This window comes from Candoia aspera, chromosome 1, assembly GCF_035149785.1.
Source record: "Candoia aspera isolate rCanAsp1 chromosome 1, rCanAsp1.hap2, whole genome shotgun sequence".
NCBI classification, from domain to species: domain Eukaryota; kingdom Metazoa; phylum Chordata; class Lepidosauria; order Squamata; family Boidae; genus Candoia; species Candoia aspera.
This window is the reverse complement of record NC_086153.1, coordinates 176,337,847-176,351,909: the sequence shown is the minus strand read 5'-3', so window position 1 is coordinate 176,351,909 and position 14,063 is coordinate 176,337,847. Positions and strand designations below refer to the sequence as shown.

At 44.6% G+C, this 14,063-nt stretch overlaps 1 protein-coding gene across 2 annotated transcripts in view; it reads left to right on the top strand.

Annotated features, from left to right (window-relative positions):
* The window catches only part of NOP58 (NOP58 ribonucleoprotein), a 110,931-nt gene that overhangs the window by 14,428 nt on the left and 82,440 nt on the right, over positions 1-14,063 (top strand). Inside the window, exons 12-14 of one of the 2 annotated variants that reach the window (XM_063317981.1) lie at positions 1,088-1,149; positions 3,065-3,201; positions 6,119-6,267. In XM_063317981.1, the coding sequence (XP_063174051.1) occupies positions 1,088-1,149; positions 3,065-3,201; positions 6,119-6,267 (348 nt within the window). The remainder of the gene's footprint in view (positions 1-1,087; positions 1,150-3,064; positions 3,202-6,118; positions 6,268-14,063) is intronic. The other variant, XM_063317982.1, reaches the window with a different exon arrangement.

The following is a 14,063-nucleotide window of genomic DNA, read 5'->3' as shown; positions in this document are numbered from 1 at the left end:
TCTATCTTCCTTCGCTCAGCCTTCCTTATGGTCCAGCTCTCGCAGCCATATGTTACTACAGGGAACACCATTGCTTTAACTATGCGGGCCTTTGTTGTCAGTGTGATGTCTCTGCTCTTAACTATTTTATCGAGATTTGTCATTGCTCTTCTTCCAAGGATTAAGCGTCTTCTGATTTCCTGACTGCAGTCAGCATCTGCAGTAATCTTTGCGCCTAGGAATACAAAGTCTTTCACTGCTTCTACATTTTCTCCCTCTATTTGCCAGTTATCAATCAAGCTGGTTGCCATAATCTTCGTTTTTTTGAGGTTTAGCTGCAAACCAGCTTTTGCACTTTCTTCTTTCACCTTCATCATAAGGCTCCTCAGTTCCTCTTCACTTTCAGCCATCAAAGTGGTATCATCTGCATATCTGAGATTGTTAATGTTTCTTCCAGAGATTTTAACTCCAGCCTTGGATTCCTCAAGGCCAGCTTGTCGCATGATGTGTTCTGCATACAAGTTGAATAGGTAGGGTGAGAGTATACAGCCCTGCCGTACTCCTTTCCCAATCTTAAACCAGTCTGTTGTTCCGTGGTCTGTTCTTACTGTTGCTACTTGGTCGTTATACAGATTCTTCAGGAGGCATACAAGATGACTTGGTATCCCCATACCACTAAGGACTTGCCACAATTTGTTATGGTCCACACAGTCAAAGGCTTTAGAATAGTCAATAAAACAGAAATAGATGTTTTTCTGAAACTCCCTGGCTTTTTCCATTATCCAGCGGATATTGGCAATTTGGTCTCTAGTTCCTCTGCGATTACTGTGAAAGGCATGATAATTGCAAAGGATCTTTTATTCCCATCAGATTAAGCAGATATGGGATAGATTTAGTAACCAGTTGCCTATTTGTTTATCTGTATGAATAGAGAGTGGTTGGTTACCCTTGCTGATTTAAGGTTCGTGTTCACAATTATGGGGTTATTTTTCTTTTCACAATCATCTCTTTTTAAATTTTAATCCTTTTCAGGACTGCGTGTGTTTGTACCAATGTTTAAATTATGTTATTTTTTGCTTGGCTGTGACCCCCACACACTCCCATCCAGATAAGACGAATAAGTGGTACTGGAAAAGCTGTGGCCCGGGCAGACAAATACCAGCACAAGAGGTGGGTAGGTGGACGTTCACTTTACTTATGAATAACTCTGCCAAGAGTGTTTAATTTTCCTGCTCAAATACTTCAGCTTCATAGAAATGTCCCTTATTTGTTATCAAGAGAAATATTTTCAGTCTGTCCTCAGTACCACCTAACTTGGTTACTTTTCTGGCCTTTGTGAAACTGTAGATATCCACCTCTAAAGAAGAGCTTTCTGACGTCTTGCCAGAATGTGCCAGAATGTGCTTAGATTGAGTTTAAGTAACTGCAAGGTTTACTCTTCTTAATTAGCATTTCTGTATTCAGCTTTGTTTTAAAAAGAGCCTCTGTTATACTCTATAAAACTGTTGGTATAATGTACCCAGTATCTGCCCCTTTAGGCTTTTGACAAATAGCCACAAATTTATTGAAGTTGTTTCGCAACCTCCATTAATGCTTAAAGATCATAGAAAAACTCTGCTGAAACAGACTAAAGGTCCTTACGGGTGCTACAGCAGTAGTTCTATTTCAGTTTGCCACCCAGCAGTTGGCATTAGTGGGGTTTTTGTTGCTTTTGTTCTTGTAAGAAGATGGCAGTCTTGCAATTTATTAACTTCAGATTGACTGTATAGTTCTGTATGTTTCATATGGGTGATATCCCTAACTTTAGTCCAGACTTTCTCTTCCTGGGGACGGTTGGACTGTAATTCCAAGAATTCCCAGTGAGTATCTAGAGGGCCTAAAGTTGGGGGTTGTTGGCATACTTCATGGATCTATACTGGGTCCCTGAGCAAGATCCAGAGCAGTAGTAAAGTGCCAACTTTGAATCAAATGCAGTCCACTGAGTCCAAGATTACGTTGCCAAAGATTGGAAATTGCAGAATAATAGTGGAGCAGTTTTCTGATTTGGGGGCAAAAATAATAGGTATGCTAAGCCTCTGATGGACTTAAGCTACCCATTGAACTTAACTCTGCACTCTCCCAAAGAGTGAGATGAAAGTTGCTGAAAATTTTAACTTTGCCTCCTCTGGTGAAATTATTGTGTCATTGTCATGTGCTCTGCCTCTCCCCTGCTCCCCAGTTTAAAAGATGCAACCTCCAACACCAAACTGTTGCCCCATCGCTGATTTGCAGCAGCTCAAGCAGGACAGTTTCCACCACCATATGTGATCTCTTCATATTTGTGATCATATGAGACAATATTAGTGGAAACTATGCTATACACAGTATATTCATTAATTTCATGCTTGCAGTTCCTTCTCTAACTGTAGCGAACGCCAATTAGCAGTGGATATTGATGTGCCAGTCCCAACTCTGCTAATATTTCTCTGTGCAGTTCTGCCACTGTGAAGCATCTGGAAGAGGTGTTTCACAAAGCTCAATAGGACAAGTGAAGCATCTCTCTTCAAAGTAGTAAATGGGTATGTACTATGCCAGGGTCACAAGGCTGCTTCAGAGTCTGTTTATTTATGAAAAGTGGCTACTCATGCATGGGAAGGAATGGTCTTCACAGCAGTTGCACAAAACTTTGCAAAGGACATGGTTGCTTTAATGCTTCCAAGAGAGGTGCTTCATTTGTGCTACCAAGTTTTGTGATGCAGTTCTTCTGAACGTTTTGCATATTTAAGAGGAGCCTGCTGGCCTGGGATTGTACTACCTGTGAGATTCTAGGTTTAGCACCAGAGATCGACATATGGAAGAGTTTTGAACTGAACATTAGAAGCCGCCTGTCTCATGTAATATAAGGATCTTTTTGGCAAGAATTGCTTTGCTTCCTTGTTCCCTAAAATGCCAACCAGATAAATTGCTCAGCGGTATCATCATAGATACTTGAGGAAGGGAAAGACTCAATATGATCTTCATTTTCCCCCCAACCATTGTATTTAAAATACTAGTTGCTCTTTTTCCACACATTTACCATTTGCTTATACTCCTTTAAACATTGCAGCGAAGTGAAGACCTATGATCCATCTGGGGAATCTACGCTCCCTCTGGTCCCAAAGAAGCGCAAGGAACGGGAGGAGGATGAAGAAGAACAGGCAGTTCCACAAAAGGCAAAGAAGGCTAAAATAGTAGAAATCAAAGGTTGGTGTGATGAAGATTAATGGTGATCCATTTGAATCTGTAAAAGGATTTTGTATGGTTGAATACAAGTGTGCTTATTTGCTGAACTGCATTTGCCAGTAGGGTAGGCCTTTTTTCTACCTCAAAATCTCCAGACTATTTTGTCGGGGGAAGGGGTGGTGTCTCTCTAGACCAGATACAAATGTATAGGATAATGTAGGGTGTTAGAGAGCAAGAAGTGTTTCCATTGCTTACTACAGACACAGTCGCCTTAGGGTTTAAATGAATACTTAGTTTCCCATTCATCTTAAAAGCCACAATCATAGAATAGGGCTCTGTTCTTTGTGCAGGACCATTTTTTTCACTTGCATTCTAACTTGTATCCAGCTATGAGTTTCTCTTGCTGGAAAGCCCTTTAAACTCTCAGAGCTGAATAAGGAAGAGATGGTTTTCACTGGTGCCTCCTGTACAGAATTCTATCTGCTGTTTGGAAGGTTTTTTCAGAATAGCATGGTAAGGGCAGTTGCTCAAAATCTGACGACAGAACCTTTCAATGGATCAGATAGCATTTTGACAGCAGACACAGGGCTGGATGCAATTGGTTTTACCTCGATTTCAGCCTAAGCATTGATAGTGGCCTGGGGGCTTGTATTAGGCTATTAGGACCTAGATTGAATAGATCCCAGTGCCAGGTTGCAGGCACATGGAGCTCTTTTTTTTTTTTTTTTTTTTTTTTATGGTGGAAATATGCCAGTTGGAAGTCCAGAGAAAAGGGACAACTTGCTTTTTTTTTCCCCCTCAAGAACTCCTTGTTGCCCACAGTGCAGAGTCCCTCATTCCTCTTTGCATTTTTGTTTTTCTTGGTTCCCATTTCTAGGCCTACTTCAAATCCTAGTATACTTTGTCCCATTTTTTTTCCACCTGTGGATAATTAACTGATGAAATTTACTTCCATGATATGTTAATAAGGTCCTGGCATCAATGTATTTTTAAAGCATTAAAATATATTTTAAAGGAAGGTAATTTGGTACCTACAGATGCTGCTTTTCATACCAGGCTACCTGCTCCACCTGACTTTTAATTATAGATAAATAAATGGAAAGCTGACACACTGCAGAGCAAAGATAATATCTCCATAGACATACTTAGAAAATAAAAATGGTGGGTGGCTGCAGTCCAGAATATTTTTTTGAACTCTCCTTATCTGCCCAGGAAAAAAAAAAGACTAAGGTCAGTTGCCAGGGAGGGGATAGAAAACAGGATGGGACACAACTGTCTGAGTTTGCCTTCTAGTAAATAGGTGTTTTGTGATTCAGCCACATCCAGCTAAATCATAATGGTATGTGAATAAGGAAGCCCTCCCCACAGTAGCCATAACACACATGCGTGCAGAGCAGCACATTAGCATTCTTCAGCTTTGTAGTCCTCCTGGAGAATATTAACATACCTAATTAATCTCAGGGTGGTCTTCTGGGTCTTGTGCTCTGAATTTTAAGTACCTAGCTGAGCATCTCCAGAAGGAAAAACAGGACTTGCCTTTCTATATTTTCTTTCTGGCAAAGCTTATCAGCCAAGCTTTATTTTGCAGCCTGGGAATTGTATTCATCTCATAAATACATTGGTAGTTAATTTGGCAACTGTGGGTGGATTCTACCTTGCATTAGTGTAGAGACACATTTATGAACTAAGAGGTAGAAAGCATGTGGCTTACATTACCTTACTAATGGGTTGAGCTGTCCAGAGGTTGGACAGTGTTCAGCTGTCCAGTTGTTGAACGTTAGCTCCCAGCAGTCTTCGCATGATGAGAGTTGGATTCCAACATCTGGAGCATCACATTTTGCTTATCTCTGTCCTACTCCATAACATCTACATTTCTTATAAAATGTTTCCACCATATCACCTTCCACCATTATGAGTAGAAATGAGGTTTGGATAATCATTGTACAGGTATGTTTGAAAGCTGCAGATGTATTAATCATGGTAAAATTGGTGGATTGGGACGTCTTGGCAAGCAGGAATACAAAGCCCTTTTGTTGTAGCAATGTTGCATGGACCAACACTCTGAGACAGACAGATGTAGCCCATGGCTAAGAAGGAGAGGCTTCTGGGCCCTTTAGTGACTACAGAGAAAAAAATCCAGCAGATGCTGCATTTCTCAGCCCTACTGGTCCTTCCTTACAGAACCTTTGCAGCAGAAGACCTTAAATACCCAGCAAGTCACGCCTCTAGGTTAAAGTTTCCAGGTCAGAAAGTGGATTGAGCAGTGAGCTTCCCATCCCTTCTTCTCCCATCTCCATAATAGAAGTCAAAAGATTCTCTCTCTCTCTCTCTCTCAAAGGACTTCCAAAGTTCAGACTCCAGCAAGAAATGCTATCAGGCTTTCTTATTTAGATTTTGTCGGCTAGTTCTAATATCTTTTTAGCAAGGTGTTTAGTTCAGTGTTTTTGGTATTAAAAGTACTTTTTCTTCACCTAGGATCATTCAAAGGGGAAGTGCATTTTCTTTAGGAATAACTTATACATTGTCGAGTTGCATGAGCGTAAAAACTTGAGGTCTGGAACCTTCAGTGGAATGCCTGCTCACCAAGTTCCCTGCCTCCCTGAGGACATTCATAGAAAATAGCAGTGGGTGGCTGCTGAAGGTGCTTAATCTGGAAATGTGTTCACCTAGGCAGACAGAAAATGCCTGCAGAGTGGTAGGGCAGGGTGTGTCTAAAGAGCTAGATGAAGTTGCAGAAAACATCTCTACCAGCTTGTTTCCCAGTATATGGCTTTGTGATAATCCATAACTATTCCTTGATGTGTCAGGAATGTGTCAGTGCCAGCAGCATGTTCCACATTTTCAAAAGTGCTCACCAGTAGCTTTGGCTAACTCCTGGCATTTCTGCTTTCTTTAACTTGTTATTGTATTTGCAATTTTTTTCTGGGTGACACAGAAGAAGAAGATGAAGAAGAGAATGAGCAAGTTCAGCAAGAGGAGGAACATGTTAAAGAGAAGAAAAAGAAAAAGAAAAAACAGAAGACCCAAGAGACAGCCGTTTGGGTAGAAGACAATGCAGAGGAACCATCAACCAGTGTGGTGGTGGAGGTAGGACACCTCAGAATAGCCTTTCCCAGCTTGCTGCCCTCCAGAAATGTTCAGTGTATCTGTTGTACACCGTGATCACTAGTGATCCTGACTGGGGCTGTAGATTTTCTGGTGTAACAAATTTGGGTGGACTCAGCTTGGAGAAGGCTGCCTTAGCAGAGCTGTCTTTAGTATTTATATATGCACCTGGCCTGAGTTAAAAAAAAAAAAAAAAAGCCCCTACATCTTTGCTTGGCTAAATGTAGACTCATTAGAAATTCATATGTTTGATTCACAGGAGAGAGCAGGCTTCATTCCAACTTCATTCCAAACATACCAAGCCTAACAGAATCTGGAATATCAAAGAGAGAATAGTATTAGATCAAGTGTTGACTCAATTCTTACCAAAAACAAAGGCTTAAATGTATAGTGGGTGAGAGCCAGTTTAGTGTAGTGGTTAAGGCACCAGGCTAGAAACTGGGAGACCATGAGTTCTAGTCCTGCCTTAGGTACAAAACCAGCTGGGTGACCTTGGGCCAGTCACTCTCAGCCTTAGGAAGGAGGCAATGGCAAACCATTTCTGAAAAACCTTGCCAACAAAACTGCAGGGACTTGTCCAAGAAGTCACCAGGAGTCACACGCACAAAAAGGCACCAGGTAGCCAGATCTGTTTTCTAGCGCTTGCATCTTCTATTCCTTAGAATCTCTTAGAATGAATTCACAGCTGTGGCTAAGAGGAAGATGATCTTCCTCAGACTTTTATGAACCACGGACCGAATACAGAGACTTGCATGAACTCAGAGTAGTGTAGTTGCTGCAGAAAATGATCACTGAAAGAAAAGTTACGTACAATAGGTACAGCCTATCCATTGCTGTTCTGTTGATAGCCTTCTCATTTTTTAAAATTATTTTTAATTATTACTCTTATTGTTTATTGTTATTTATTTCTGAACAAGTTTTACAGAAAAGCATGAAAAAATTACAAAATGCAAAAAAAGGGGGGGTTTATTTATTTATTTATTTTCTATCCCACCGCCATCACGATCATCATCATTATTTTAATATATAAATAACTCAAGGTGACGAACATACCAAATGCTCCTTCCTCCTCCTGTTTTCTCCACAACAACCCTGTGAGGTGAGTTGGGCTGAGAGAGACTGGCCCACAGTCACCCATACATGAAAAACCATAAAAAACAAAAGCAAACAGAAAAGAGGGAAACTATATTTTATTTGTTTTTTTATTTATTTTTCAAATTTTGCCACCGCCCATCTGCCCCCCACAGGAGGGAGTCTGGGTGGTTTACAATGAAACTAATCAATGAAAACAACCATAAAATATAAATACAAATACATAAAATATAAATATGATTATCAAATATACATATAAAAATAAGAATAACATCCAAGTGGCAAAAAGATGTAATTCAGTCCATGTGTGTGAGGAGCACTCTAAGGCGCCATCCATCCCCAGGAGTAACTACTTCCCTCCCTGCCCCAAGGCAGGTGGCAGGGCCAGGTCTTCAAATTCTTCCGGAAGGCCGGGAGCGAAGGGGCTAACCTCACCTCCAGGGGCAAGATGTTCCAGAGGGCGGGAGCCACTGCAGAGAAGGCCCACCTCCTGGACCCAACCAGGCAGAATTCTCTTACAGACAGGGTGTAACGATTGCCTAAACCCAAATACTCAGTCTCACAAGCTCGGGCTTAAAGATAACTGATTTATTAAAGGAATAGTATGCAAATACAGAGAAAGCTGAGAATGAGCAAAAGCGCGCCAAATACAAACTTAAAAGCCTTGCTTGTGAGCAGGTCCCGCCCCGTCGCCCGTCAGGACGCTCCCCCTCCCAGGTGCTGGAAGCCGTTAGACGCGCCTGGGAAAGTAACCTTGAACAGGAGCGCAAACCCAAACATGCATTCCAAGCCCTCAAAACAAGGGAGGGCGAAAGAATGGAAAAACCCCGGGTGAAGGAACACGGAATAGAGAATGACATGTGAAACGTTACAATGTTAACCATACATTAGAATGAGAACATGACATACTGCCCCCCCAAAAGAAATTAGGGAGCCGGTTTGTCAGGATAGGCAGAGTGAAATTGGGCTACGAGACGAGGAGAATGCACGTCTGGAGCAGCAACCCATTCAGGATGAGGGAAATGTTTCCAGCGGATGAGGTATTGTAGAGTGGAGCGCTGGCGTCTGGAATCGAGGATAGATGCCACCTCGAAGTGTTGCTGGTTGTCAATCATGAGGGGAGGTGGAGGAGTGGGTTGTGGATGCCAACGGTCCGATGACAGGCAGGGTTTGAGTAAACTACAATGGAAAACAGGATGCAAACGTTTAAGGTTGTGAGGTAAATCAAGTTTAAACGTAACAGGGTTGAGTTGAGCAACAATGGGAAAAGGACCAACAAATTTAGGACCAAGTTTTTTAGAGGGTTGTGGGGACTTGATAAACTTAGTTGACAAGTAGACTTTATCTCCGACCACAAAAGATGGTTCTGGGGAACGCTTTGCATCGGCATGGCGTTTGTAGGTAGCTTGGGCATGGTGGAGAGCGAGTAGAATATTAGACCATGAGTCTTTGAGAGAGTCTGCCCAGCCAGCGAGGGTGGCTGGGAGCGGTTGAGGATGAGGAAGTTCAGGAATCGGAACGAATTCACGTCCAAAAACTGTTTTAAAGGGAACTTGACCAGTGGTTTGATGAATGGAATTGTTGTAAGCGACCTCAGCAAATGGGAGTAAATCGACCCAGTTGTCTTGCTGGTAGTTAACAAAAGCTCTGAGGTATTGTTCCAATGTAGAATTAACCGCCTCTGTAGATCCGTCCGTTTCCGGATGCCAGGCGGTAGAAAGCGATTGTTTGGTACCCAAAAGTTTCAAAAATGCCCGCCAAAATTGCGACGTAAATTGTGTGCCTCTGTCACTCACCAAACGGGCGGGGATACCGTGGAGGCGGTACACGTGGATGAGGAAGAGGCGTGCCAGCTGTTGCGCGGTGGGGATAGAAGCGCATGGGATAAAGTGGGCTTGTTTGGAGAAAAAGTCTTTGACAACCCAAATGACAGTTTTGCGTTGACTAGGGGGTAGATCAACGATAAAATCCATGGAGATATCCTGCCAAGGGACAGATGGAGTGGCCACGGGTTGAAGGAGACCTTGGGGCTTGCCCGGTTTGCGCTTTATCGCCGCACATACAGGGCACGCAGTGACATATTCCTTCAAGTCTTTGAGTAAAGTTGGCCACCAGAATTGGCGGCGAACGAGGTGCAAAGTTTTCACGTAGCCGAAATGTCCAGCTAGTTTGTCATCGTGGCAGCGCTGGAGTATGGTTTTTCGCATTGCTTCGGGTACATAGAGACGATCGTTGCGCCAGGCAAGATCATCGGTGAAAGTTAACATGTGTCTATTGGCTTGCAACCAAGTATCTGTTTTAAGGTGGGAGAGCAACTGTTGTTGCAAATCGGAGGGAATTGACAAGGGAGGCGGGTGGCTGAAAGGCGGAGCGGCTGGAGGCGGAGTTGATTGCGCTCGGGTCTGGCTGCGAGTCACTGCTGCCAAACCTAATTGTTTGTCGGTCCAGACGGTACCTTGGACCGTTGGCCCTGGGCCAGCATCTTGGGGTCTGCGCGAGAGTGCATCAGCTAAGAAGTTTTTCCTGCCTGGTATAAATTTAAGGGTGAAGTCAAAGCGGCTGAAAAACTCAGCCCAGCGCAGCTGTTTGGGACTGAGTTTACGACTGGTGCTTAAAGCTTCCAGGTTTTTATGGTCAGTCCAGACTTCAAAAGGGTTTGACGTGCCTTCCAATAGGTGTCGCCATGTCTCTAACGCTGTTTTTACAGCAAAAGCCTCTTTTTCCCAAACATGCCATCTTCTCTCTGTTTCCGTGAATTTGCGAGAGAGGTAGGCACAGGGTTTTAAAACGCCCGATTGGTCAGATTGTAATAGAATTGCTCCTATGGAAAAATCAGAAGCATCGACTTGTACCACGAAGGGTTTAGAGGGGTTTGGATGCTGTAAAATCGGTTCTGTGGTGAAGATTTGTTTGAGCGCTTCAAACGCTTGCTGACAGGCTGGAGTCCATTTAAGGAGCGCGCCTGGGTTCTTTGAACGTCGCGTATCCCCCTGTGCTTTAGTTTTTAACAGTTCAGTAAGGGGGAGGGCGATTTCCGCAAAATTTTGGGCGAATGCCCGATAGAAATTAGAGAATCCAAGGAAACTCTGTAATTGTCTCCTGGTACGGGGAGGTTCCCATGCCACGATAGCTTCTACTTTTGCAGGGTCCATTTCAATGCCCTGAGCTGAAATCCGGTACCCTAGGTAATCAATTTGCGACTGATGAAAGGCACATTTTGACAGTTTCGCGTACAGTTGTGCTTTTTTCAATTTAGCCAGTACCTGACGCACCAGGTGGATATGTTCTGACATGGTTTCAGTATAAATCAATACATCATCCAAATATACCAGTACCCCCTTAAATAGGTGGTCATGCAAGACCTCATTGATCAGTTGCATAAAAACCCCAGGTGCCCCAGATAAACCGAATGGTAAGACTTTATATTGGAAAGCCCCAAGAGGGCAGTTGAATGCTGTCTTCCACTCATCCCCTTCCCTTATGCGAATGCGAAAGTAGGCTTCTCTCAAATCCAGTTTTGAAAAAATTTTGCCTCTGGCCAGATGTGATAACATATCTTTGATCAGGGGCAAAGGATATTTATTTAATATTGAGACCGCATTGAGCCCGCGGAAATCGGTACAAAGCCTTAATGACCCATCCTTTTTTGGCCTGAAGAGGACAGGCGCTCCTACCGGGGAATTTGCCGGCTCAATGAAACCTCTAGCCAGATTTTTGTCAATGAACTCCCTTAGCGTGGTAAGCTCTTTGGGAGACATGGGGTATATTTTTGGGTGAGGCAATTTTACATTTGGTAAAAACTCAATGGCACAGTCCGTTTTTCGGTGGGGTGGCAAGCGATCCGCTTCCTTTTCCCCAAATACTTCAGCAAAATCTTGGTACTGATTGGGTAGCCCCTCAAGAGGTTGAAGCGTTTGCACAGTGGTATACGCTACCCCGCCACCCTCCATGTCCTCCAGTAGGTCCTTTTCGGGTACTTTGTAAAATCCATCTGCAAACGTCACAGTTCTATGCAGCCAGTTGATAAAAGGGTTTTGTTGCACAAACCAGGGCATCCCCAAGATTACCAGAGGACCCCCCACTGGAGCTACCACAAATGGCAGCTTTTCCTGATGGGAGCCCATCTGCAAGGCGACCAGTCCCGTGGAAAGATTGACTGCTTTCCCTCCCGCCATAGTTCCATCCAATTGGGTGAAAATCATGGGTCTTGGCAACGGGAACGTGGGCAGTTCCAGAGCCGCTACGACATCAGGGTGCATCAGGGAACGGGAGCAACCCGAGTCTAGCATGGCCCACACTTCCACCGTTTTGGTTTTTTGAGCTTAGTTTAACTTTAACAGTCAGTGTGGGGAAGTTTCCACTCACCGAATCATGGTTACGCCCGGTTTCTTCCACCTGCCCTAGGGCGCCCTTCAGGGCAGGTGGTAGGCTTTTCCCGCCGGCTGCTCGAATTGCAACTCTTCCTCCTCTTCACCGAAGGGAAGGTCTGGGGGGTCCAGTTCCGCGAGGGCTGCCTTCAGTTTTCGCGGTGGAGCAGGAGCAGGCGTCTTTACCGTGGGTTTTGTCTGTCGTTCCTCTGGACGGCGTCTTGGGCACGAAGTGGCTCGATGTCCTTCTTTCCCACATCTGAGGCACTGACCCTTGGAGAACCGTTGCTCCCTCTCTTCTTCCCAGGTTTTTGGTTTGGGGCGGCTGGCAAGTCCAGATGTGCGCGCTCCTCTAGCGAGACGTGTTTGTCTAAGCTCTTTGGTATGGGCATAGGTTCGTAGGGCATTTTCTGCGCTTCCCGCCAACTGAATCCACCCATATAGCGTTTTAGGATCATCTCTGCCCAAAGCCCATCGAAGGATTTCGGGTTCAAGCCCCTGCTTGAACAATTCGATGATTGTTGGCTCAGACCAGTCTTCCACTTTTCCTGCCAAAGCTTTAAACTCCAACGCATATTTGGCAACTGGGAGGGACCCTTGGTAAAGTTTCCGCAGGTCATTTTTGGCTGTTTCTTGAGCTAGGGGGTCTTCGAAATGCTCTTTAAGTGCCCACAAAAAGTCATCGAAGTCCTCTAACTCAGTTGCCTCAGCTTGGCATAGTTGCACATACCAATCCGCTGCCTTTCCTCTCAGCTTGTTGGCAATGAAATTGACCTTGCCATGTTCAGACCGAAAATTTCGACCCCAATCTTCTATATAGTGCTTGGCATTAGTAATAAAGAAGGAGAGCGTGGTGGGATCCCCATCGAACTTCACTCCAAATGGTGGGAAGGACCTTGCCGGCTCAGCTGGCTGTGGCGGTGCCGCTAATGTCAGCGTGCGCCGAGCCCCCATGGGTGGTCGATCCCTAGGAGGTCTTGCCTCTCGCTCCCCCCCTTGACGGGCTGATCGAGTCTTGCTTCTCCCCCGGGTCAACATGGTACTCTGCCTGGGGTACTGTGACGGCTCTTCCTCCCAATCCTCCGGGGTGGGCTCTGCCTCTCCGGGTGGATCCTCTTTGGGTAGATCCTTGAGGATCGTCACTATTAACTCCATTTTATCTTCTAATGCCCTCATACGGGCCGGAGTGACCGGCTCCTCCGAGGGTGGGTTGGTTACCACCACCCTCGGTGACAAGGGGACTTCGTGCTCCCAGGTCAATTGTGGAGACCCCCTCCCCTGTGCTCTTTCCATGACAGTTCTATGTTCACTCCTGAGACTCTCCTGCATGGATATCAGCAGCTCGTCCAATTGGATATCTCGCAACTCCCGACGTGCTGCTCTTTGCGCTCTCGAAGTTAGCACTGGCCGGCTTTTGACCGCCTCCCGCTCTTCTTCGCTTCCCTCACTTGCGCGGGGTTGAGGTTCTGTCATCGCTAGCGTTCCCTCTTATCCAATGATTGGATGGGGCTAGCGGAAAATGGATAGAAATGATTCTCAGCTTTATGTAACGATTGCCTAAACCCAAATACTCAGTCTCACAAGCTCGGGCTTAAAGATAACTGATTTATTAAAGGAATAGTATGCAAATACAGAGAAAGCTGAGAATGAGCAAAAGCGCGCCAAATACAAACTTAAAAGCCTTGCTTGTGAGCAGGTCCCGCCCCGTCGCCCGTCAGGACGCTCCCCCTCCCAGGTGCTGGAAGCCGTTAGACGCGCCTGGGAAAGTAACCTTGAACAGGAGCGCAAACCCAAACATGGATTCCAAGCCCTCAAAACAAGGGAGGGCGAAAGAATGGAAAAACCCCGGGTGAAGGAACACGGAATAGAGAATGACATGTGAAACGTTACAATGTTAACCATACATTAGAATGAGAACATGACACAGGGTCCACAACGTGTCCTCTCTGCATTATCGGGTGGGATGGGTATATATATCACGTATTAATCAAAGTCAGACAGATTTCTAAATCTACTTTAGGGGAAAAAATAATGCTAATGCTTGTCTAACCACATAAAATATAAAATCTATGCTACAGAAACACATATTGAATCATTTTTTGTTTAGTAGAAAAAAAATGCCTTTTCAAAAACAGGTAAGTCACATATCCCTTGAATCCAATCCCAGAGCACTGCTGGGGAAGAGATCTGTATGCCACACTTTCTGTGCCCCACCATGGGACGGGGAATTTGGCACTGGGCTCTTCACTCACCGTTACCAGGGGAATTCTGGTTAGTTTCCTTTCCTCCACTAATATGCTTAAACTCAGTAGGTCTTCA